Source organism: Salminus brasiliensis, chromosome 15, assembly GCF_030463535.1.
Source record: "Salminus brasiliensis chromosome 15, fSalBra1.hap2, whole genome shotgun sequence".
In the NCBI taxonomy this organism is placed as follows: Eukaryota; Metazoa; Chordata; class Actinopteri; order Characiformes; family Bryconidae; genus Salminus; species Salminus brasiliensis.
Genome location: NC_132892.1, coordinates 27372836 through 27399813, shown reverse-complemented (window position 1 = coordinate 27399813; position 26978 = coordinate 27372836). Strand labels below are relative to the sequence as shown.

Sequence of the window (26978 nt, the reverse complement as noted above, 5' to 3'; positions counted from 1 at the left end):
CACACACACACACACACACACACACACACACACACACACACACTTTCTCTCAGTTTCTGCTGCCTTCTTTTTCTCTCGCCCTCTATTCTCTGTTCGTCTTTCCTCTTTTCTCCATCTCGCTTGGTGTCTCGCTCTTTCTAGTTGCTTTTCCGTGCTCTCTGCACTCCTTTTTTTCCTGTCTCTGTTCCAGAGTCTCTCCTGGTTCTTCTTTTCATCCTTCTTGCTCTCCTTCCAAGTGTCTCACACTTTCTGTGTCTCTGTTCCAGTCTGCCTCTCTTCCCTTCTTTTCCCCAAATGTCTCTCACTCCCTACTAGTTTTTCCCCCCACTCAGTATTTCTCTCTCAATTTCTATGTCCAAGTGCCATTCATTCATTCTTTTACTCTCTCTTTCTTTCTCTCTCGCTCTCTTACACACACAGCTGTAGGTTTCTGGCACTGCGCTCTATCCTAGGGCTTTAATCCTCCTCAAAAATACAAGAACCCCAGCCCCCCAATTCACTTCTTCACCAATCAGAAAACACCATAGTCTTTCTCTACTAATCATAACAGACCTCTTCAGCCATCCAGCCAATAAAAGGCTAGCGCTTTCCTGACCTTCTTTTGGGAGGCCAATCAGAGACAGGTGCAGGCCAGACAGCTACCCTTGCCTTCATCTCAGCATGGAACACCCAGCGTTGGTGGAATACTGAAGTGAGGAGAGCTACATGGAGCGACACTTTACTGCTATACCATCAGATACATTATTTATTTAATGGAAACGGTCCCTCCCATTTACCCCCCTTTCTTCAGTCTTTAAGCAGAGAGAAAGAGTGAGAGAAAGAGGCACACAATGTATGTGTTTTGCAATTTGTTGTCACACCAAAACCTTGCATCTCCAAAACAGCAACGTCACCTTCTTAACTCAATGGACATCATTTTGGAGCATTTTTATAGATCCAATCATCATGTAATGTGGACACAATGTAAAAATGAAGTAAAAACAGCCAGCCAGAGATGGGGAGAGAAACATACAAGACATAAGAGAGACAGCTTACATATGACAGAAGCCATTCAAGACAAGACAGATTAATGACACAGAGAGAGAGAGAGAGAGAGAGAGAGAGAGAGAGAGAGAGAGGACGAGAGAATATATATGAGAGAGAAAGATATGTAGAATATGAGAAATTGACAGAGAGAGATAGGGAGAGGGACATCATATATAAACACTCAGAGATTTCTGCAATGATCATGTTCATTATATATAAAACACACACAGAGAGAGAGAGAGAGAGAGAGAGAGAGAGAGAGAGAGAGAGAATTCCTAACAGGCTTTGCAGAGCCCGCTATAAAAAGATTCAGATTCTCTTTGAAGTCTCTTCCCTTCCTCTACCCCCCTCTCTTCCTCCCTCTCTCCTCATGTTCTGTAATTCAACATACTGTCTGTGTGTCTGCATGAGCCGGTGTGTTCACAGGGAATGAATATATAGAGCAGGTCCCTCTTTTTTTCTCCTCATTTCAACCATGTCTCCACCAGATGATCTTCTACATAAGGTGCTGCTCCTCTAGAGTCGGGACTGGAAAAGTAGCTCATCTTGGGTGTTCAAAAAAAACAATGGCACATCGATGTGCAGTATGACCACGTCTAAGAAACGATACCGATAGAGTCGTTTCAGTCAATCCTGACTCCTAAAGCTGGAGCCCAAGTAAAGACCTCAAGATAATTAAAGATGACCAGTCTGGAGTGCGGTGCGACGCTTTGCCTCTGTTGTAGCGGCTGCATATTCAATGAGCGTGTGTTCTGAAATATGCATGGGCTACTATAATCTCCAGAAAGCAGAGACACTGACACACAAAGCAGTCGACTACTGGGATTTCAATATTTAGCACAACTACTTCAAACTCGAAGCTCGGGTATTATTAGACAAATATAACGGCTTCAAAATTCTGCAATTAAGACAGCTTTAGAGAAGCAACATGCTAACGTGACTTACAACGAAGAGGAGCTATTAGCCACAAGTTAGCAGGAAGCTAAACAATGACTACTTGCATTCATTTGCTGGTAGCACTGCTGACTGAACTGTTCCTTAAACCAACTGTAAGTTGTGCTATTCAAATGCCTGAAGGCTGAATAACTAACTTGTATAAGAATTCACCATTCAGGGGTTCCTTGTAAACCCACAATCCCATGCAGCATCTTTAGCGAGAGCTTATGTGGGCATGGTAACAAAGGAAATAGGGTACAAAAAGTATAATTACATATTCCTATGCATAATAATAGTGATCAGCGTGCATAATTCAACTAAGAATACTGATCATTCTGGAGCTTTTGTGCAAGTTTGCCAACATTCACGGCACCATTAAACCCTTTGATTCTAATACTATTAAATTATATACTATGTCTGAAATTTCAACATATTCTGATGAGATCAACCAGGGGTGCAAAAACAAACAGAAATTATATTTAAGTGAAAGTATGTGCTTTGAGGGAGGAGTAGGGGGCTCATTTGCTTTCAGTTTTATTTTACAGCAAAAAAGTCTCAATGCACATTCATTCCATCACTATATTTGTATGGTTCCAGAAATGCCAGGAATGACGTGTTCAGAGACACGGAGTAGCTGTAGTAAATGTAATGGTTGTAGTACATGATAATCTTTCGTTTGTCAATGAAAGTGTAATTAGTCCACTAATAAAGAACATAAATAGTCAAAACTGCCCCCCCTCTGTTTTAGTTACGCTGGATTTTCTTTTCAAGGAGAACATAATGGTGTTTGAGGTGCACGGAATGTCACTGCCATTTACTGATGTCCCATATTCATATTTACAGCACAAGTAAACAAGAATTTTCCACCCTGAGCTTAATGATAAAAAAAGACGAGCCTACCAAGATATTAAAATCGAGTGAAATGTATAAACTAAGATCATGACAACCAAAGCTTCTTACTTTTCACTACCACCAGAAGGAGACCAGCAGTACAGCAATCAATAAAACATTACAAGAAAGGAGAGAAAAGACTTGCTTGCATGTGTTTGTGTGTAAGTGTACAAAGTGTGAGACAGAAACGAGAGCGGGATAATTCACACTGTTAAGAGGATTAGAGGAGTCCATTGTAGAAGACCCTGCTTTCTAAACCAATCATCTTGCATCATCTCCAAACAAAGGGGAAGATTAATGTATGCAGAATTGTTTGTGTGTGTGTGTGTTTGTACACATGCTTTTTTACTCGCTAAACACTGCTGTCAAGTTCAGGCCAATGTCCGAGCTACACAAAGTGACATATAAACCCCCCCACACACACCCCAAATACACACAGTAACCCAAATAGGCATATCATCAATTAAAACCACATTTTGAATAAGCAGCCATTAGTGAGAGGGCTCCTCAACATGACAGGCAACATTTTTTCTCATTGGTTTCTGAGAAATTTCCACATTGCAACCTTTGTCTAAATTCTAAAATATCATTTACACCCTTACTTGAAACAGCTCCTTATAAAAATCGTCTCCTGTTGGTGTTTAATACTGAACAGTACCAGTCCATTATCTTAACACGATGAAACAGTTTCAGTACATTCATGCGTCTCACACTCTGATCAGCATGTTAATCTAGGATCAGTTTTATGTACTCAGTGGGATTGCAATCTGAATGCAAAAACTGATCCTAGATCAAGCATTCAAAAACACAAGTTCTCCTTCTGTAAAGCATTTTTACAGTTATCTTACTGCTACAATGCTTTAAATGGAAACTGACTGGTTGGTTGGTCGATCAGTCAGAGTGGAAATTTCCTTTTGTTATCCTGATCTCGGATCAGTTGTGCCTACACAAATCCCAGTGGGGTAGTCTAGTCTGAAGCAGAGGATGTACTATGACAAACTGCTCCAGTCATGGTTAGCAAGACAGGTCTGGAAAACTAAACCCAGAGATAGCAATACGAACCCCAATGCCATTTACTGTGTAATTACACTACAAATGATATTCTGAATTTATAGTATTGATTTTAGCATAACTATTTTAACCAAATTAAACCAGGCGAATTTAAATGGTTGTTTTTAACCTGTAGGCCCCAAAGCCTTTTAGTAGAGGACTACAGGCAATGGTTTTTAACCTCTAGGCTATGGATGTCTTGCTAGAGGACTGCGGGCAGTGGTTTTCAACCTGTAGGCCCTGGCCCCTCTAGTAGAGAACTGCAGGCAGTGGTGTTTAACTTGTTGGCCGCAGCACCTCTAGTAGGCTACACAACGTTTCATTTGGATCATATGTAATTTATCCACCATTGATAAATGGAAATAAAGTTTTTAGTTGTTATTTATAGGTTGTGTGAAACATTTCATAGGCTACATTTAATCCTGTGTTATAGCTGCATTTTAAACAGCTATAACAAGTGGCATAAGGTTCGGAAGCCCTATTATATGGAATATCAAGATTCATTGGGGCTTTTCTGACCAGTTCTTAGTCCATCTGTAGAACTGAAACATTTGGCTTTTATTATTTTTTTTTTTATTTGGTTGTTTATGAATTATGCGGACCTATAGAACCAGTCTGAAATTAGTCTCTGACAAATGTTTTTTGCCTCCTCTTTTAAAATGACTATTTTTGAAATACGGTTTCGGTGAAATAAGGTTTTTATTTTAGTGTGCAAATTACATATACTCGGAAACACTGTAGACTACACCTCCAGTGACCAATACACGAGAAACAACAGAACTGATCTCAAATCTCAAAGTAAAAAGGAAACTTCCACAATCACTGTCTGGATATACCTGTAAACAAAATGTAAGGAAGAGGGAGGAGTTGTCAAGCAAGTGAGCGCAGAAGATGCTGAAAAATTAGAAGGTAGAGATGCTACACAAATCAACAGACTGTCCTAAAGGTAGAACTGCAGATCATAGTCATACACAGCAAGAGGAGTGGAGTTAGGCATAAAAGGAAGCAGGGAAAGATCGCATGCAAAGATCGCATGCAAAGATCAGGAAAAAGAGGAAGAGCAGTAGAAGGCATCACCTTGGTCAACAGGTGAGTGGGCTTTCCTGCAATGCTTTTGAGAATCAGGGAGGTTTCCCTGTCCAGGTACGAGTGCTTTACAACAGCAAGGAGGAGAGGAGACAAACAAGATCAGTCAAAGGTGCAAAAATGATCATTATCCTTGAGCTCATCAATCTGGGAAATGTGCAGGTGATTTGTTTAAAATAAACAGTGTGAAAGCGAGGCGCATATTGATTGTGGTGTATTAACTGAATGGTGAAGAGGTTGAGAAGTATTTCAATCATATTAGGAAACAGAGAAAGATATGACAATAAATCATAGATAAAACATGGTAATTATAAAACACATGTTCACCTTCAACTCACACACACTTACAGTGCACTGATCCACTTCCCCCTCGTGTGAGGTGAAGTCTAGGTGCCGTCTGGCAGGGTTACCATTTGCTTTTCTTAGTGAGGCATGCTGGGAAAGGGGGGGTGCACAGTGGTGATATCAGACAGGTGAAACCACACACACACACATCGATCATGCAGGCAGGCAAAGGGAGGTGGGGGCCATGGGACCATGAAAAAGAGAGTCAATAGTTAGTTAGTTGTTTGCACTGAGCAAACATGTGTTTACCTCCCTTCTTATTATCCTGTTCAAATTCCTACCACATTCAGACCTAGAGACTAAGTTTGAAACACAAACTAAGTTTCTGAAACACAGTTACTGCTAGTCTAACTTAACACTGCCTCTGCCTCAGCGATCCACCAGCGCATGCGGTCAGGTACCTAGCCTTGCTAGAATTAAAAAATAATATTTATGATTTTACTATTTATAATTATTTGTTCAGTTTTACTTTTAGAAACAAACAAACAAACAAAAAAGCTGCTCAAAGAAGGTCAGTCGACTGACAGACTTAGACTAATGATTCGACTCATCTACTTTGAGGGATCAGAAGACAAGTTCCAGGTGGTTTTGGAATAAGTAGAATTTCTCTTGTTGACCTCTGGTTCCATTCACAACCAGTGTAAAGAAACCAGAGTCAGCAAGTTTGTATGTAATGGACCATTTCACATCTTAACCACTGAATTCTGGATTTTAAGTTTCCATGGATTGGGTTTTGGGTTAGCCAGTCAGATGGCACAAAAACATACAGCAAGCAAAAAGTACAGGCATGATTTCAGGCTTCTGTTCTGAAGGTGGAATGTTAAGACTTGATTCTAAGGGATTATTGTAATATTCTATAAAACATGAGCTAATTTTCCCTAAAATGAAACTGTTAACATTATAATAAAATAAATTGAACAGTACCCCAGTCTCATTTGAGTATAAAGTATTTAAGTATGAGCACTGGACTGTACCAAAATAATAATAATAGCAAAAAATTAAATAAATAAATCACAGTAAAATTTTACTTTTACTTTGTGATAACTGTAAACAAACTAAATTATTGGACAACTAACTAGTACCCTAGTACTGAACTATATATAATAAAATTAAGCCTCAAGGCTTTCGCCTATATAACATGCATGCAGTTCTGACATGCTGGAAACCAGAGCAAGTGAAGCACATCAAACACGTTACGGCTGCCAAAACAGTCACAGTGCATTAACATTTAGATCATGCGGTCAATGTAAAATGTCCACTCAGATATTACAAAGCATGCAGTCAAACAACCTTGTAATCATAATTACCATGATAATGATAATTAATTAGTATTAACCACAATGTTAATTAGAATTATGTAGAGTGGGGCATCTTGGTTAATCAGGAATTTCACAGCTCATGCAAGAATGGCTGGTGGACATGCACACGGACACAGCACACACACAATATTCAATTGTAGACTCCTCTGTTATTATAGCTGGGTTATTTATATATAAACACGTGTGTGTTTGTGAAGAGTGCGTGCAAGCTGTGAATCTGTTTAATGGCTCCAGACTGTACTCAGTAAAACAATCAGCACATTCCAGAAAACCACAGCACACTCCTTTCCATATGAGGTTACAAGCTGCCTTTCTCTTAACTCTTAAGCTAAATACACACTCAAACAGCTGTGAATCACCAACCCTGGGACCAACTTTGATGCCTTTATAGACACATTTGTGACAAACGCGTCCTGTTTTCAAGAATTACTTCTGCATCCCGTTTTCCTCACAAAAATTAATTACACTTATTTACTGTTATGGTAACATCTGTTAAATGGCATGGCAATGGCTACTATATAAAAAAGCCAAACTTTTTATGGTTTCAGGCTGTTATCCCAACAAATACTCTTACAGATGCCTTTCTTACTTCCCTGGTACTCCCAGGACAGCTCTGTGGGTGTATGGGCATGCATGGTCTTTCACATCTGCTTTACTTTTTCTGTGTCTGGTTTGATTTTTGCTTACAGGAAAACTACTGTCTGCAAGAAGGTGATTTTGTTTTTTCCTTTTCTTTCTTTGCTTCCATTCTTTGCTTCCTCTATTTTAAAGACATTTGTTTTGTTGCTGTTGAACCAAATAATAAAAGGAATATAAATAATGAATATTACAAAAGTGCAAATTAATGATCTGAACAAAGACAGCAAGTACGTGTTGCACCAGGTGTGGATTTATATATGTTACCTCCGTGCTCGTCTGGCTCTGGATCTGCTGTGTTGCAGCCGTCCCAGTGGCTGGGCCCTCCCCCTCCTGCCCCCTCATGTCCAAGGAGTCCATGCTGGAGGCGGAGGCGGAGTTCACGCTGGAGCGAGATGAGCGTGCCTCCTGATCGCTGACTGCTCCCACTGAACCTGTGCGACGGTGGTGCTGCGAGTTGGCCGTGGTGTTCCGCAGCGTGGCAGACGAGTACGATGAGGAGGAGGAAGGTGAGGAAGACTCAGAGGTTTGCCGAGCGGCTTCATCCATACTCCGGGATGCCCTTTCCAACTGGGCTGTGATGTCATCCAGCGAGAAGTTGGAGGCTATGGGGCGAGACTGGCTGTAGGGCTACACAATACATCAGATGTTATTAGTGCAATACTGGACTTCTGCAACTCTGCACTGAATGCAATATTATGTAAACAAGCTCTCTAACAAACCTTCGAAGGCTATACACCCGAACAACTAAATGATATGGCTCTATAATGTATATAACATCCACAAAACCCTTTTTAACAGACTGCAATACACTACAGGATGCGTGGTATTCAATTCATAAGGCGTAGCCGTACCTGCCCACTGCCTCCTCGGATGGTGTTAGCAGGTGAAGCGCGGGTGCTGCTGCAGGCGCTGCCTCCGCTGCTCCCACCTCCGCTACTGCCCCCTGCCTGTCTGGCGCTGGCAGAACGCCCTGGAATAGGCCGTTGCCGAGTTTTGGGGTCTGCTGGGCGGCCAGAGGAAGGCTTTCCGATCGTGCTGAGCTCCTGCTCAATGGAACACAGGTCAGCCATCAGGGCATCCAGGTCAACTGTTTCACCCTGATTTATGGCTTCTGCAGGATGAAAAAAATGGCCAAACGTGAGGGTCCAAGTGGGTTTTAAACAAAATGTTTTTGCAAACAATGTCAAGATGTGAGGTCAAACATATGCCCCATATTTGACTACTTTTATGTAATAAAATAATAATAATATTTATTAATAATTATAATAGAGTATTCTATACTACCTGCTTTGAGCATATGTCCATCTGATCTGTCTGAATCAGACCTTTGAGGTTTAACATGTAAAATGGTTGTGTATAAACAAATGTGCACTGACCATTGATGTTATACATGGAGAAGCGGTAGGAGAAGTTGGCCAAGTTGGTCTCTTCCCTGAGAGGAGCTTTCTGTACTTTTCCTGGACGCCCATCATCCAAACTCTATAGACAGAAAGTAGGAAAGACAAAGAGAACGAGTAAGAACACTACTCTAAACCATATCATGTGGCCATTTCTACTCTTTAGATCTTTTACTACAGATCTACAGCAGGATTAGAATAATAAAACTAGACTTGAATAATAAAACACTCTTATACACACACACACACACACACACACATATACATACATTATAAATAAATAAATAAATAAATAAATAAAAAAGGTCTGATTGATGTGATACCATTGTGTGCGTCACCTGTGTGAGTTTGTCCAGCTCCCCCAGCCAAGCCCCAAACATTTTGTCCAAGTCTTGATCCTCCTTATCGCTGTCTTCTTCAGCAGCATGGTCCAACTCATCATCTGATACCTGCTCCATCTGGTGTGTACACACACACACACACACACACACACACACACACACACACACACACACACACACACACACACACACACACAGATATTATTCTGTGAGAGCCTATAAATTGTTCACATCTCCAGGGTTATCATCTTATCGGTCATCATCACACGCCCCATGTAAACATGCCACCCTCTAATGTTCTCTTTCATTTTCCATGCATTATCAATCTGTTACCACCCCAACTCAGGGGCAGTGGCAGTGGTGGCTCAGCGGTTAGAGCACCGGGAAATCGATAACAGGGTTGTGGGTTCGATTCCCGGGCTCGGCAAGCTGCCACTGTTGGGCCCTTTACCCTCTCTGCTCCCCGAACGCTGGAGTTGGCTGCCCACCGCTCTGGGTGTGTGTGTGTACTCACTGCCCCTAACACATGTGTGTGTGTGAGTGTGTGTTCACTACCAGATGGGTTAAATGCGGAGGACACATTTCGCTGTACAGTGTACACTCTACAGTGACAAATACGTGCACCTTTATCTTTATCATCCCAGAAGAATTGGATGAAGCACAATAATTTCAGAAAACACAGTTCCTCTGCTCCACAGCTCAATGCTGGAGGGCTTTATGCCCCTCTAGCCCACGCCTGGCAGTACTCATCGTGGCAACAGAATCATGTTTCAGCAATGTGTGCGACTTAAAGTAGCTGAATGTATTCATTAGAAGGTGTGTCCACAAACATTTGGACGCATCAGCATCGGCTCTCAAGTCACATACTGGTGCATCCCAACTGCCAACTAAAACCATTTTTTAGTTTTTGGTCAGAAACACCATGCATTCCTACTGCGTGTCCTGACAATAGTGCAGAGACAGCCTGTAGGATTCTACGTGCAGCGTCGGTTTCCGTTCAAAGGTTGCCAACTGGAAGGGTGTAACATGGTTGGCATGGCAACCCTCCTGATGTCTCCCAAGACTGGCACAGTTGCTATGGCAACGGCTGCCGGCTCTTCTACAAAGGGTTTTTTCCTCCTTGTTGTAGCTATGGCAACCCCCTCCTGTTACCCCCAGTGTAGGGCTGGAATTAAATTCAATGAAAAGAACATGACCTTAAATGTTATGAGCAATCTATTACAAAGCACTTGCAGCGTTTCCTCCTTCCTAGTAAAACCTTCAAGCACAGCTCCTATCCAGCCTGGGGAGGTTTCTGCAAAGATCTGCACATGCATGGGCATCCAGCGCTACACATTATTCACACACAGTAAATACAACCTTACTTGAAAACTCAGTAGCTTATGCGTTAAGGATAATCACAACCAAAAAGGAAGAGAATACTAATAAAATGAAGCTGGGCGTTGAGGACGTGCTTGTAATGGTTATGGTCACAACACAGACAGCAAGATGTTTTAGGGTGAAGCGGGAGTGCCCTCTACTGGACACCAAAGGAGCAACAGTTCAGACTGAGCTGATGCAGCATCAACCAAATCAGGGTTGATGCAGAGGGTGAGTCAGCATGAGTGTCAGTATGAGTGTGTGTGTAGGAGATGGCTTTTTTTTAAGGCCAGTATTCTGAACTGAGTAAGACATTTAAAAAAAAAAAAAAAAAAAGTGTGAGTGTGTGTTGCTGCAGTTAGTTATGCAACATCAGGTATATTAAAAAGAAAGGCTGTATTTATTTACACACTCCCACCCTTATTACATGTGTTATATTACAGTGCTGTAAAGAAGTATTTAGTTTTCTTTTAAACCACATGTCCAAATGTCTGTGGACACCCCTTCTAGCGAATGCATTCAGCTACATTAGGTTACAGCCATTGCTGACACATAGTTTGCCCTGTAAAGAAGTACTGCCAATAGAACAGGACTCTGAAGCAGAACATTTTAACGTTTTGACATTCTGTCTAAAGTCAGGTGTGGGCTAGTGGGGTGTAAAGCCCCCGGCATTGAGTTGTGAAGCAGTGGAACCGTGTTCTCTGGAACGACCGTTGGTGCTCCATCTAATACTTTTAAGAGGAGTTGGGGAGTTGGAGATGGTGAATATCTATTTTAATATCTATTTTTTCCCCAGATCTAAAATCTTATTTTAACACTAGATAAAAGGAATTTCATTTATTGAAGAAAGTGTGAAAAAGTAACTGCCTTTAACCCCCTTAATCAATCGGAAGTGGCCAGCCCATGAGCGAAGTCACAAAATAAGCTTATTACAAAAGAATCCACAGCCCTAATAAGCTAATATAGCTGTCATCATGATAAGAGCCATCCGAGAGGTTAAAGCTCTTGGGGTGTTCAAACGTTCACTCTAAAAGTGCACAGAAAACCCACTAATAATTATTGGGGGTTCATCTTCTACCCACTTAACTATTCACAGCAACAATGACATTCTGATCGGGGTACCCAAACTTATGCATGCCACCACATATTTCAAACACATGCAACTACCATGTGCGTATGTTAGACACACACCCCTAAACCAACACTTTTGAGAAGATTTGCCAAGGAAGAAAATGGTGTTATATAACCCACTCAGACCCTCCACTTTGTGTGTGTGTGTGTATGTGTTAGTAAAGCCTAACTAGTGTTCTTTCATAATACAAACCTCCTTTTTACTGGCCTGAAATCAGCAGGAGACACTAAACTCCAAAGGGTTATACAAACACACTCTGCATGTGAAAACACACATGACAGACAGAGACATATGTGTACACACACACACACACACACACACACACACACACACACACGTGTGTGTTGATGCAGCTGCCTTGCAGAAAACAGCTACTCTGTGTGCACACATGCATAGGGTAGGAATGGTTAAACATGCCTGAAGGAGCAGGCGCGCACGCACACACACACACAATCTTTGTCACACTAAACACAGAGGCCACCATGAGGTGGGAGAGGGACAGTTGGGATGTACAGTAGACATCTTTCTTAGCTGTGTGTGTGTGGGGGGGGGCGTGCGCGAGCGAGAGGGGGGGGCAGGAAATGTCCAGGATGTGTGGAATTCTCAATTTCCCTCATGGGATATTTTTAAGGCTTCTCCCACCCTCCAGCTGCTCTCTCTCTCCTCATATCTCTCTTTCTCTCTCTGACATCATGGTTGGGACAAAATGAGGAAAAGAAAGAGTGGGGGGACCCTCCTTTCCATTTACACACACTTCAACTCCGTTATGAAAGGAAAAGGAACACACTGCTTTACCAGCCCTGCCCCTGTCCCAAACAGCTAGGGCTGCACAATATACCGTTCCAGCATAGTCAGTCATCGTAAGTTGGGCGTGCGCAATAGTCGCATTGCAGAAAGTGCATCATCATGTTGGGCAAATTTAATTTTCGTGACCTGCTGGATCAACGAATTCTGGTTTCTGTATCTTTTAATATAAATTTATATAGCAGAACCCCCTAAAATCAATTAAAATGTCAGAGACTCCTTTATTGTGCAATGATCCAACAACCCACCATCACCACCACTATCAAGCACTTTGCACTAGAGAGCTCAATTATCAGGAATTACTAATGGTCATCACAATATCAGCCTTTGCAACAATGATCCAAGAGGACTTAACCACGGTTGTTTCCCTTCAAAAGAACATCCAGTAAACTGGCCAATTCCAAAACCCCTACTAAGTATCGTTGCCACAAAAAGCTCACAGTACGTGACACAGCAATTTCTGCTCAGCTAAAACGTCACGATTCCTTCAGGCCTACCTGCCAGAGACTGAAGCAACAGTTCTAGACAGGCCACAAAAAGCCTTTTCCCAGAGGAGCAGCGCACTGTGTGTCCGATTGTTTGAGTCAAGCCCTCTCAGACACAACACTGATGACTCTGAACTCTGCGTTTGACCTTTTAACCTAAACGACCTTATGAGTCAGATAAGGGAAAAAAAAAGGGACTCTAGAGAGCAGAACAGTTAGCTGGTGTGCCAGCGACACACTAGGGATGCTCTCTGCGATTCTCTAGTGTGTGTATAATGAATGGATATTAAATTAGCTTGAGTTTGCCAGGTAGCCCAAGTGTAGTTGATCAGCCAAGACATGTTTAATGTCACAGGTTTGTTACTTTAGGGTTGCACTGAAGCTATGATACTAAAAAGTTAGAATTGTTTGTTATTAGAAATTTTGTACTTTAAACTACCTTCTTAACATCTATGCCAAAATAAAGGACAGAAAAGTATGTGGGCAATGACATTCAAAACAAACATGAAAAAGAAGTAGAAATGAGTCTTTATTCTGTTATGTTTGTCATTTTTCCTATAATGTGTAGTGGGAATCCCATCCAAATCCTGATTATAGAATTTTAATACTAGCACCGGTAGCAGTTAACTACGCATTCAGTTATCCAGAGTTATGATCTTCAGAAATGACCCAGGGTCACTGTAATTCACTCCGACTCTAGAGATGAGAACTCCAATCTCTTCAGGCTGAGATCATAGCAGCTGATACACGGACACACTGACACCGAACTGACTCGCTGCGGTCTATCATCTCTGGGTTTAATTAGTCTGCACAAGGTGTAAATTTGAAAAGCCAGGGGCAACAAATCAATAACTGATGGAGTTCAGTCAATTATAAATGTTTATTCAAGGTTATGGTTAAACAGCCATATTCAGAGGTCCTTCAGGACTGGATCAAGAAATACTGGGACATTCTGGCCTGGACTGTAAGTTGCTCTACCAAAAAAAAGACCTAGCACATTTAGTTTGTGTATATATTTATCTTGTGCATCAGCATACTGGACATAGTAGTCTGAAAATTGCCATACCCTACTTACTAACCTACTTTGCATCCCAACTTACTATGCATATTGTAGAAACCTTAATCTGACGTCTAAAAGCGGAATAGGAAAGGTCGTAATTTGCTTACAGTGCATTATAACGAAATCTGTCATTGGTTAGAGGGCGCACTTGCTTATTGCAGCCAAACAGAACAGTAAAGGCCAACATTCATTTCATACACTACCAATTCAGTCATCCACTTCATCATTTACAGCCTTTTACATGATTATTTTGCCTTAGCTGCCTTACATTAGGGGGAAAAACACCAATAAAGAGCAGCTAGGATAATCACAACCCCCACCATGTTTTCCATCCCCATCTCCAAATTAAGCTCTAGATCTAACTCATCTTAACACTTCAGCACATAAATGCCCTATTGAAAAAGCCTTTCAAAAGGTTTTTAAAACATTGCCTGTGGCATTTGAATATGGCTCAGTAAAAGGGGGGGGCAGGAAATGGAAATAATACGGCCCTGCACTGTGAACTGACCTTTGAGAAATGCTGTACTGTACGGCTCCACAAATGGCCAATTGTGATGGCCTACTGTAAATGGACAATATTGAATGGGTGTTTCATCAAACTAGGGTTAACGCTTGGGTGTGTGCAAAGGGAGGGGTATTTTTAGCAGTGTACCCCCACCCACTCCCCCACCCATACATTATGTTCCTGTGCTTTGGGCTTCCGGAGTGTTCTGCAGTGGGAAAGGCTTCTGTTCTAGTGAGGTCAAACAGGGAAAATACAAGCGTAGCTTCAGCTCCTAAAGCATTACAGTTCCATCTGAAACCTCAAAACAGAAAACAATGAGGGAAAACCAATGGTGAACAGTGACATTGATGCCTTATGTAATTGTAAATATGGCCATCTATTGGAATGAGAAGAGGTCAGAGCACCTAAAGTCCACATAAGATTGTTGTCTTCTGTAAGAACTTGGGGAAATACCCTCGATGAACTGTGTGACTCCACAACGTTTCCTTATTCTGCTTTTTCTTTCTTGTGGCTTAGAAAAAAGTTTAAGCATGGGTTTTTTTTTTTTACAGGCTCATCTTAAGCAAACTGTTACTATTTACCAGTTTATTTTAAACTAAAGCTTAGAAGATTTAGAGAAATAATTTCAAATAGGTATCAACTGATATTCAAGATCTCAAAATTGGTAATGGAAAAAAATATGTGAAGAATTAGCAGCAATCCCAGAACCTCAAACAACAGCATACCTTATTAAAATAGAGGTTTAGAGCACAGGCCTCTTACATGCCACTTGACACATGCAACATCATCTGCAGGAGCCTGAAGTTGCTACTACCTTAAACCTGCAAGGTGAGTAACCTTTTGCCCAGTTAGCTTATTTTATGGATTATAGAGAAAGTTTTGAAAAAATTGATTAGAGCTGCAAATATCAAAAAGTCAATACTTCAGAACTGCAGTTTGGCAAAAGAATGTGATATCAGAATATAAGTATGAGTATAAAGATGAGAGTTCATTACACACGAAAAATAAGAGTGTGGTACATTGTATCATATTGTCACTGTATGAACAAAACCTAGCATCTCCAGACTGGTAACGTTTCCGAAAATAGGAAAACAAAAAACTTTTAAAAGATAATGAAATAATTCCAAGATGTTATTCCAAGAAATTATGGATATCTTTTCCTGCAATCAATCCCACAATGAAATTATCTCCGGTGATCAATCTAAACCTTAAACGATTCAAAATAACAACTCAACTGTCTAAAATGAAAAACTTTAGACTACTTAAACAAGTCACATGATATAATAAACAGGAGAGACTAGTCTGAAAAGACTTGACCTTTGACAATGCAATTTACTGCCTATGCCCAGTTCAGCAAGGTCCTGGAATTGTGAAAAGGCTCTTGATACTGAATTGTGAGCAGAGTATTGTGGTCAGAACCAAATCGTGTGCTGAGTGTATTGCTACATCTCTAGTATTGAGCACTGTGATTCTGAACTTGGTTTCAGTATCAAAATGTAAACTCTGTTACGTTATTATCACTAAATCTTGTGTTGTCAAAACAGTTACATTGTGAAAATCGTTAAAACGATTCCATGTAAACTTAATAAGGACAGTTGATCCCAGACCTGTTCAAAGTGTTAACATCACCAGAGAACTGCTTAATTAAATCCATGAAAGTTTACAGTGCAACGCAGACTGAAATAGCATGGCACTGAGTGAACCACCAAAATACAAGACTTCAAAAACCACATTAAGACAGAAATATCTTCAACGAAACCATTAGTCCATGTTGTGAGGGAAGAAATGCATTCCCATGGGGAATGATGGGAAATGCACGCCGGTCTGGAGGAGGCAGGATGCTTGTTATGGATAGATGTTCTCGCATACAGATTTCAGATCAGTTTTGTGGTTTGTGAGATAATGGCTAGGATAAGGATTTGGGCAGAGGAAATTGATCATGAATCAGTGTTAAATGGAGTAGATCTCTGTGGAGGCTGACGGGATAAATGAAGCATGCAGAAGAAGCAGGATAAGAATAGACCAGGGAGAATGCATTGGCTGGCAGAGATGATTAAGCTAGAATGGAAATGTTTCCTAAAAAAAAAAAAAAAAAAGCTATTAGCTGAGATAAAATCTGAAAGACTGATGTACGAATACTGAAATTCATTCAAGAGTGTAGCGTTGCATCGCATGTCCCATTCTAGACGTCAATTCTGACAAACTGCAATACATTACAGGAAGTGTAGAGGGCGATATGTCCACAGGTACCTACTAAGGGGGAGAGGGTACCACAACTAAAGAAAGGGGTACAGAGCCTGTACTGTGTACTGTAACGGCCATGGTAGCGAAACTGCTAGAACAGTCTGAAAACAGTGTAAAAGCAATTTGGGATTTTAGGGTCACTGCACAGTTTTCATCATGATGTTTCATTTGAAGGTCCTACCCCCAACAGGGTTCCCAGTCTTGCTTCCAAATTGGAGAAGTATGAACACATAGTCATGATTGAAAATGATGGCATGTGGGTTATTTTAGGGGTTCTTTCTAGAAGTACCACGGCATATTTGAAAACTGAAAACCATCTTATGAGTTTGCACTGATTCTTATTGTAGGCACGTACAATAAGGGACGAGTGGCAGGTCTGACTGCACATTGTTGACAGCCCAGCATAGTCCATGTACAGACCATTTTAAAAAAGGTAAATGGTCTTCAAAGTTTACGTTTGGACACATTGTGGGCTAGTTTCAGGCTGTAGGTGTGCAGGTTTTAAGCTCAATTTTAGTCTGGAAATTAGGCCTCTTGGGTCTACAATACTCTTAAATGTAAAGGTGCAGTCAAGGGTTTTTTGAGTAAACCCATAGAAGAGCCATTTTTGTTTTTCTGTGAAGATCTTTTCAAGGCTTAAAGAAATCAATGAAAAGGTTCTTGACACTCCCATCTCTTGAAATAACTGTGCCTCCAAAAATCAAAGCATCACTCAAAGCACCCTTTGTAGTAGCTTTATATTCAAGAGTGTAGCCTAGCTCACAGCATGAGGTTTAGCTGAGTTAATTTAGCATTTGTTTTGCATATTAAATTAAAAACGTAATTGTGATTTGACAATGACAATCATTTGAATTAAATCACATTAAGTCAAATCAATGCTCAGCAAGACAGGCCCATAATCGAGAGTTTGCCGTCCATGCTGATGTAACTGAATCACATCTCCATTCTCACCGCTGTGCAATCTGCTCTTAATATAATATAGCATTTTGAATGATGATGGTGGCAAAAGGAAAGAAACCAAATAAGTTAAGACAGAGAATTTTCAAAATGTGAGAGTTCTTCAACCACAGAAATTGGTGTAGAGTTGTACGTAACACTACTCTCCCATTTCTGATGGACTAGGTTTTGATTCCTCTGCCAGGCAAACATACCACACTACACTGATAAGGGCTGTACACTACATTCTCCCACTGGTCTACAATTATTCAAATGCAAGTTGCTCTGGCCATTTCTCCCTTTTTGACACAATGTAAACGTGGCGGTTGTCCTTTAAATATAAAAATCTATTTGATCCTGAATGGACCAATAGAAACAACGCACTGAAATGGTTTGGAATAAAATATTTTATACTGACTTCCACTGACAGTTGAAAAGGCTTTTTCCATCCCCTGTGAAGTTGCTATGTTGGACATACAGGTTTCTTGCGTTTTCCTCATTTTTTTCTCTCTAACTTTCCCAACCCCACACACACCTGTATGTTATCTAACATGGCCTGGTGAGCCAGGATCCATGGGCCCACATGACCTGGTAACTGGAACCACTTCATTGAAGCCCTAAACCACTCTGTTCCTCTTGTCCACATGATCACCACATCTTTACATAAGTGTCTTGTGGGTGTGTTTATATTTGTAGTTTGGTTCTTTTGATCCGGACCAGGGGAAAAAAACAGAAACGCACATATGACAGAAGGCTGCAGGTAGTAGCTGGTGTTTACGCAGGATCTGCATGAGCCGTAATTGATCTAACTGCTGAAACCTTAAACCTGCCTTATTAAATTACGTCGTCTTGACCTCAATATTAAGCCATAGTTTTGATCATTTACACATGCTAATTTGTTCACAGAATGATGTACCGTAAAAGCTGTAAGATTTAACGTTACCGTGGCTGCTAATTGTTACTGTGAATGGAGAGCGAGAGGTGTTTACGATTCATGCTTATTAGTATGAATCTTATAAACAAAGCAATGACACCAGGGTTCATTTTAATCAAACCAAAGCCATCAAGTAAAACACACTCTAAATGTGTGCGTTTGTGGTTTTTTGGCCTGGAGGAATAAGGTACCACAATAAAGAACTGACTTAAAGGAAGAGTTCAGTCAGAAACATGTTAAAAGGTGTGGATGAAAGTGAACAGCCACCAGTTAGTGTCATGTTATCTTGGATCATTCTATTCTTAACCCTGTTAGCATGGTGTTCGGTCAAGCTATTCTTTTTGTATTGTATCTGGGCCACATTTTCCTTTCCTCTTTGTTTTATTTTCCTCATTCTTGTGTGTGCATCTCACATCTCTTGCTGCCTCCATCTATGGCTTTCTGTCCAATACATCCACATAATTCTAAGCTCAGTTCCCTAGCAACACTTCTGATATGCTCTGAAACACGAAAACACGAACCATCTCTGAGACACTTGACTTTCCCATCAGTCTGTTTCATCTCCACACAATCTTCAGTTTTGGCCTTCACAATCAGAGTTTTCTGAGGGCTATTCAAGTAAAACATCTCCATTTTTGTTGTGTTCCACTGAAACGGATCCAAAATGACATAAAATGAGCACTTTTACTGACTTCTATCAACCGTTAAGAAGGTTTGTTCCTTCTTCTTGTGGACACTCCTAATGAATGATACGTTCACCTACATTAAGTTGCACCAATTTCTGCCATAGATGTGCAAGTGTACACATACAGCTTGGGTTGCCCCTGTAGAAAAGTACTGCCAATAGAGTAGGACTCTCTAGAGCAGATAAATATGAACCTACTGGCACCATGTTGCCTAACACCAGGTGTGGGCTAAAGGTGTATAATGTCCCCCCAACACTGAGCTGTGGAGCAGTGGAACGGTCTCCTCTGAAATGATAATGCTCTATCCAATGCTTTTAGGATTAGCGGGGGGTGTTAACTATCCAACAGTCAACACCCTGACCTCCCGGACCTTTGCTTTGTCCACCTAACATTCAGAAATCACCCAAGCAACACTCACTGGAAAAATGTAAAATCACATGTTCAGCCCCAATGGGCACACGGATCTAACGCAGAAAGATGACTCTTGAAGGTCATTAACCCATCTACAGGAGCAGTAGATGTAGTGGAACATGGCCAACACCACTGGCAGGGGCTGAGCAACCTGACGGCTGCCGAGAGCTCACACAGTCCTACTTTCTATAAGGATGGCAGCAACACGCTGGCACTAGTGTCTGACAACGTCCGAGAGCCAAATCTAACCCAGAAAGCTGTCAATTCGAGTGTGCGTCTTTCTGACATCATGGAGAAGAGTGGCTTCGTTTGCCTGCCAGCATTTTCTGCAAAGCCTTCTCAGAATAACAGACCTCATCAAAAAGAAGAGAGCGAGAGAGAGCGAGCGAGAGATTTTCTGGGGTGTTGCCTGGTCTTAAGAAAATATTGATGTCATTTCCTCAGCATGACCATGCGGAAACAACAGTGCTGGACGCCACACACACGGCTGGAGGATCCAATGAAAGGACTCCTTTGATAAAGGAGTGGCACAATTCCAGGGGTCATTACGGGCGTGTCGTCTTTACAGTGGCAAAGTCCATCCTGCCCTTAGTCTACAAAAATAAGCAATGAGTGCAGACATGGGAATGGGAGTGGTTATTTCAGTGTACAGACAGCTAAGGAGAAAATGCACAGAGTACATCACAAACAAGCTCTATAGCAGGGGTGGGCAATACAACAAAAATAAGATCACCATCACCTTTTCCTCAGGGCCCAGGCTGTTTGGCAGACTTCTAATCCAAACCTACATTTTAAAAACTAGAATAGCATGTAACACCACAAAACAACAGATGTGAAGCATCAAAAATGATTTGAGTACTAATTGCACCTCTTGTGGAGAAGTCTGCTAAACGTGAAAAATTGCCAGGCCCAAGAGGTGCCGCACAATAACCACCAAAATAATGAAACTAAAGTTTTTAAAACTAACCTAAGAACTAAGAATTCTGGCTAGCTACGCCGCTAAAACTGTTAGTTGTTCTGTTTTGTTAGTTGACAATTAAAAGCTGACAATCAGTTCAGTCACATTAAAATGTAATAAAAAATTGTAAATGTTGAATAGCAAACTATAGGCCAATATACTGATTATATCCAAAGTTGGCTAGGTTCTACGTAGAATCTTTTTAGCCACAAACTTCTCTGATGAATATTCACAAGCATCGTTATAGTGCCACTTAGTCACAAACCTCAAACTCAAAGAAGTGTTACAAGCCAGGCTGAGAACTCAAATAGCCATCATATGTTGTGCATCATGTGAGAGCAGGACCGCTACTGGGCAGTAGCATGTTGGCATTATCTTATCATAAAGCTAACAAATCCTGGCTAGCTTTCATTCATTATTTGTGACATCAGCATTTCTTTGCACTCCTATTGCTTCACAGCGAGTGATCTATGAGGATCTTCTATGAATGGCTCGTAATGAAAACAAGCTACAGATATGACCGAGCGCTGCTGGTATTTTGGGAAGTGCTTATTAAAGGGAGTGTGATGCAGCTGAGGAACTTTTTGGATCCCGTGACTATGTGAGGGAGTATAAAAGGGTTCTATCTGGGGCATCTGGCCTCCAGGGATTACTGGCTGTAATAGAGGATCGTGATCTATACTTGCCTCCAGATATATCGCCTACATCCGGTCCATACATACACTCCCATAGATACACACAAGACACACACTGATGTATACAAATGCTTGAACCCCAGAGCACTGACATAGTGCCTGACCAGTACAGTGCTGCCTAGGACACTCGCCTAGCTCAGTGGCTCAACTCTGTTGCTGTAGGTATATAGACTAACTGGAGGAAATGGAAGAAAAGTGCTAGTCTTCACCCTCCTAATGTTGAGGGTTTTGCTAGTGATAGGGGGAGGAACAAAGAAATTGGTAATACCCAATCCATTAAAACATGGCTAGATTGGCCCTTAACAAGCTGAAAGCGTATTATCTTTTGATGATCGACATCGGCCAAAAAAAACAAAACAACAACAAACATACACACCATACTGGTTGACCCCTACACTCTTAAAAATAAAGGTGTATTGAGCAATGCCATAGAAGATCAACTTTTTGTTCCATGAAGAAATAGAGATGAGAAATAGAGAAATAGAAATCGAGATTTACAAGTGCGACAATTCCTTAAATTGGTTAAGAAACTTTACATCAAATGAAGGGTTCTTCACACTCCCACATCCCTATAACATGTATGTTCGTTTTAAGTGGTTCTTCAATGGCATCACTCGAAGAACCATTTAGAGCACCTTTATTTACAAGATAGTAATGGAAACAAGGTTGATAAGATAAGACATGTGAGAGAGAGAGACAGAGACACAGACACACACAGACAGACAGACAGAACTAGGTCATGACACTGTAAGTGTGGCCACCTGCTGTGTGCATACATATAAGCATGCCATGAAGCAGCAAGTGTGTGTGTGTGTGTGTGTGTGTGTTCACTCAAAGCAGCTGAGAATGCCATGCTAAAAAAAAAAACTAAAAAAAAAACCTAACAGCCCTGTGGCAACCAGCACACTCCAGCTTGGTCCATGACCTTTGGCCCTCACTGGCAGCTGACTGGGAATTGTTTACCACATTAAAAAGAATGAACCCTTGTCCTGCTTTTGAGCTTGTTAGCAACGATTGTCATTTGTTGCTGGATCAATTGGTAATGCATGTTAAAGCAACGAGATGTCATGTGTTAGTAATTTTAAGACACAAAGAATCTCATGAACCTGGCTTGGTCATGTTTACTAATCTGAAGAGTCTCCAAGATCACCAAGAGTGGCGCTTCACATCAATGATACTGCGTGTCCTGGTTCATGGTTAAGTGTTAAGGCAACACAACTTGAATCTGCTAAATGTATGCCCATAAATCTAAGGCTCATACATGCTCCACAAAGCCCAACCTCTCACATTAATAATATTTCCAAAATAGATAGTGTACATTTCATAGTAGTTACTGAATAACTCCTACTTGTAAGATTATTAAGTGAGTAGCAGGCCAGATGATTAGGGAGTTAAAAAAAAAAAAAAAAAATTTTTTTTAAAAGGCTTTCCTTTCTCCAGCATATCAAATGTAGAATATTATAGCAGCCCATGCCGTGACCAGATGGAGGAAGTATGAACAAGGTTTCAATATAGATCACATTCTTTATTAGTTGTAAAGATTGTAGTTGAAGGCTGAAAGACTAGGCCATGTTTCAGAGCACACATCACAGCCCTAGATTTCAAGGAAAATTCCAGTCCATCCATTTAACTCTATCCTCCACTCTCTAGGGGGCCACAGAAACTCATATGTTTTCACTTAAGCTAAGCATTGCCTTCAAAAACCCTGATCTACATGTCACGCTACTCTACTCCATCCATATCTCTCTCCTCTCACACACTCACTTCTTGCTCTTTCCGACCAATGTGCATTACCCCCAGATGGGGTTCCTCAGACAGTTCCTCTGTAGGTCGCAACCACACGTAGAACTCCTACTTTTACTAGTTTTTCCAAACAGTCAGGCCTTGCCACACTAATACAGATTAATTTGAAAACTGTACACATTGTTTTCACATATCCCTCTAAATGTTTTCCACCCACACTGAAATGCTGAGTTGATGGGAAAACAGCTCATACTGAGCATGTGCACAGTAGGAAGTTTCCATCATTTCTGAATGTGGTTTGTTGTGGTGGGTGCCAGAGAGAATGTTACATACAATATACGGACAAAAATATTAGGACATAGTAACTGTCTCTACTGTCCAGGGAAGAAGGCTTTCTACTAGACTTTGGAGCATTGCTGTGAGGACTATTACATTCAGCAAGAAGAGCATGGAATCAGGATGTTAGATCACCCCCCCCCCCCACCTCATCCCAAAAGTGTTGGATGGAGCACAATCATCCAGAGAACACTGCTCCACAGTTCAATGCTGGGGGCTTTATACCGCTCTAGCCCACACCTGGCATTAGGCATGATATTAACAGGTTAATGTTGATCTGCTGTCGAACAGCTGTAGTTGTAGAGACAAGGCTTTCTGGGCAACTAGCAAAGTCGTAATATCCAGCTTTCCACCAGGAAAAGAGGAAACGGCATCAACTTTACAGGGTAAATGACAGGGTAAATGATAAATGGGGAAAACATGAGCTAAACAATCATTTAGAATCTTAATTTTAACTTCTGCATTTGCTGATTATTTATGTAAACAGTAGCATTTCAAATGTCCATGGCACCCTCTGCAGGTTGCATTTCCCTGTAACGGCAGGAGCGGTTTTAAATTTTGGCACAAAATGAACTTTTGTCACTAATCATGTTTGTAAAGTATATTTAGTTTTTAGTTAAAAGGGTTCACTTTTAGAGATGCAAGATTTTCTGTTCCATCTTGAACAGTGCACCTATTGTACTGTAGCGCCGGTGCAGAACGCGCCTTTTAAGGTGGAATGGAAAATTTCAAGAAGAAACTGACAAACGAGAAGGCAACTACGGCTTTGTTGAACCAAGAGCGTAAGAGGAGGGTGGGGAGGAACTAAAGTATATGCTTAGGTCACTGTACTTAAGTAGCAAACAGGTTGTGTTTGGTAGGAATTTTTATTTTTTACTGATTTAAAAATACATACTATATAGAGGACTGTCCGAAATAATGCATCTGAGGAAATGATGGAAATGATGCATCTCTAGTCTACATCTGTGTTTTTAAAAATCTGTGTATTCTATATATTACATATTTTTGTTGACACCTAAATTTGTATTCAGTTTTCAACAATCAGGAAATTATAATTATTTCATATCCATTTTCACACCCATATCTGAATGAATTTCACAGCACCTCTGCTCAGTCTGCCGTTCCTTTGAGTTATTTTTAAACACTGCACTGAGGCAGAGATCAAATCAATCTTGCTCCAAGACTACGTCTACATCCATCCCACACGCTTCTACAAGCAAAAGCTGAATTCTTGAATATTGCATAGTGTTTCCAGACAGCCCAGCTTCCCAACAGAGTTAAGTCAACTTGAATCATTATTTAAATTATACATTTTCTTCTTATTATTATTCATTTCTTGTTTTATTTGACATCTGCAGCTTTCACAAATGGCACTTATGCTATCAGCTTGCTGTCAGCTTTATAATGCATTACAGAACGATGTGAACACCCCTTCTAATGAAGGCATTCAGCTTCTTTAAGTTGCACCCATTGCTGACACAGATGTGCATGTGCACACACACAGCTTGTTCGGTCCCTGTAGAGAGGTACTGCCAATAGAATAGGGCACTCCGGAGCAGATTAGCATGAACCTATTAGCACCAGACCTAATGCCAGGTGTCGGCTAGAGGGGTATTAAGCCTTCCAGCACAGAGCTGTGGAGCAGTGGGGCTGTGTTCTCTGGAATGATGGTGGTGCTCCATCCAATACTTTTGAGGCGAGTTGGGGATAAGGTAGGGTGGTTATTATCCAAAGTTTTGACGTTCATTCAACGTGCACTCAGCAATGCTCCACAATCTAAGAGAAAGCCATCAGTTACTCCAGGGAATTATTATTATTTTTTTTAAAATACTCTTGTTTTTGAAAGAAACAAAGTATGAGCAGGTGTCCAAATACTTTTGTCCAGAGTGTGTTTAAAGCACCATCGTGTACCATGTACAGTGATCTATTGGGCAGAGCAAAACAGACGAGTCAGCCTGGGAGGTAAACAAACAGAACACTGTGGCTTATTGTCTGGAAGCTCACCTAATTTAAGGTGGAATTTAAAGTTGGTTGATCTATCAAACAGTTGCAGTATTTGAACAAGCTTTGAGAATTTACTTTATCACAAATTATGTAAATCAACTGAAAGTTTAAACATCTCCACCTTGTTGCTTGTTACAATTAATAATCAGCAATGAGTATAACTAATAACTCATCAAATTACACCATATGTAGCACCACTGATAAGTGCATCTTTAGGCTTTAGGTTGTTTCTATGGAAAAACAGTGGATTCTATATGTAACCTAAACCAAAGACCACCCAAAAAGCAACAAGAGAGCAGGCCTACCTTTAGTTTAAGCTTGTCCTGGTCTGGTCAGGTCACAGCGGAGGTCCACCCGTCTGCACCAGTGGTGAAACCTGGTTATGAAAAGACAAAGGAAACGGAGGGTTCAATACTTGGTATAGAAACTAAATGACCACTTGCGAATGAGACAGAGCAGCACATTGAAGTGCTTTTAGTCTACATCGATTCAACCGTGTGTGGCAGAAATGCTGTGTAAGCACACACGTACATGCACGCACACAACCAAACACACACAAATCACAAGCATGAGCTGTGGCAGCTGTGTGTGCGTGTATGCTTTGAATTATACACCCATCTCCCACACTCAGCTCGGACGGAGAGAAGGCGTACTTCAATAAAGAATAAAACTATTTTCCTTTTACGCTTCCACCTGAAATTTGTCATTTGTGACTAATTTAAGAGTTCAGTTGGTCGATGACTGGCTTTCACAGTAAACCTACACCCGTCTGACAGGCACCCAATTATGAGTCATTTAAAACACAGTTCTTCACCTACACGTTCATCATAGCCAGAACCCAGCTGGGAAGTGACAAAGCACAGGCTGTGTGAGAGTGTGTGTTTTTATGCATTTTCAAGATTTTCATAGGATGTCTTTGTAAGAAAAGCAGGTGAAACAGGGAATTTCAGCACTATCTTCAAGATACTGAGGTTAGGGGCTAGTGGCTGTGTTTAGAAAAATCCACAGAAAATAGATAAGCTGTGGACAATAAGGGATGCACTTGGTCAGCAACAATACTAAGGCTAAATTACACCACGTACACCAGTCTGGACTGTTGACACAAGGCAGGTGAGGTAGGAGTCATACTGTTGGTACCAAAGTAGAGCTGGGTAATATGACGATCGTATCTTGATCAATTTTTTCGTGATCATATGCTTTTCTAAGCATATGGAGAATATCAGCTGTAGGTTTTATTACAGACAGTGTAAATAGACTGGTTCAATTAGATGAAGTGCAGCAGATGTTGAATAAAAATCACTGTACTTAGTCTAGGAGAGTATCTAATAGTAGTTTATAAGAATTGGTCACACTGATGTTTTTAGTTCTGTGATTACATGTAAATAAATATTGTTTATCGGGGGAAAAAAGTATTTAAATAGTGATATAGACTTTTTACCATATCGCCCAGCCCTATACCAAAGTTTGTGCCTCAGCTGAAATCCGGATTTATCAGATGAGGCTACGACTTCACCGTCTTCAACCGTCCAACTTTTGATGAACCTGTGCGCACTGCAGTCTCAGCTTTCTGTTCCTGGCTGACAGACGTGGAACCTGACATTTTGGGTTACACAGCTTGAATATTATTGTTTCAGTGAGGGTCCTTGAGTGGAACTG

General features: G+C 40.9%; 1 protein-coding gene across 7 annotated transcripts in view; it reads right to left on the bottom strand.

The window, feature by feature from the left end:
* Positions 1 to 26978, bottom strand: part of raph1b (Ras association (RalGDS/AF-6) and pleckstrin homology domains 1b) — a 60943-nt gene that overhangs the window by 14183 nt on the left and 19782 nt on the right. The window contains exons 2-8 of one of the 7 annotated variants that reach the window (XM_072656661.1): positions 25628 to 25698; positions 9013 to 9147; positions 8669 to 8771; positions 8144 to 8403; positions 7557 to 7919; positions 5338 to 5424; positions 4981 to 5055 (exon numbers count right to left, since the gene is read on the bottom strand). In XM_072656661.1, coding sequence (XP_072512762.1) covers positions 4981 to 5055; positions 5338 to 5424; positions 7557 to 7919; positions 8144 to 8403; positions 8669 to 8771; positions 9013 to 9147 — 1023 coding nt within the window. In that variant the 5' untranslated portion in view covers positions 25628 to 25698. The remainder of the gene's footprint in view (positions 1 to 4980; positions 5056 to 5337; positions 5425 to 7556; positions 7920 to 8143; positions 8404 to 8668; positions 8772 to 9012; positions 9148 to 25627; positions 25699 to 26978) is intronic. The other 6 variants (XM_072656662.1, XM_072656663.1, XM_072656664.1 and 3 more) reach the window with 6 other exon arrangements.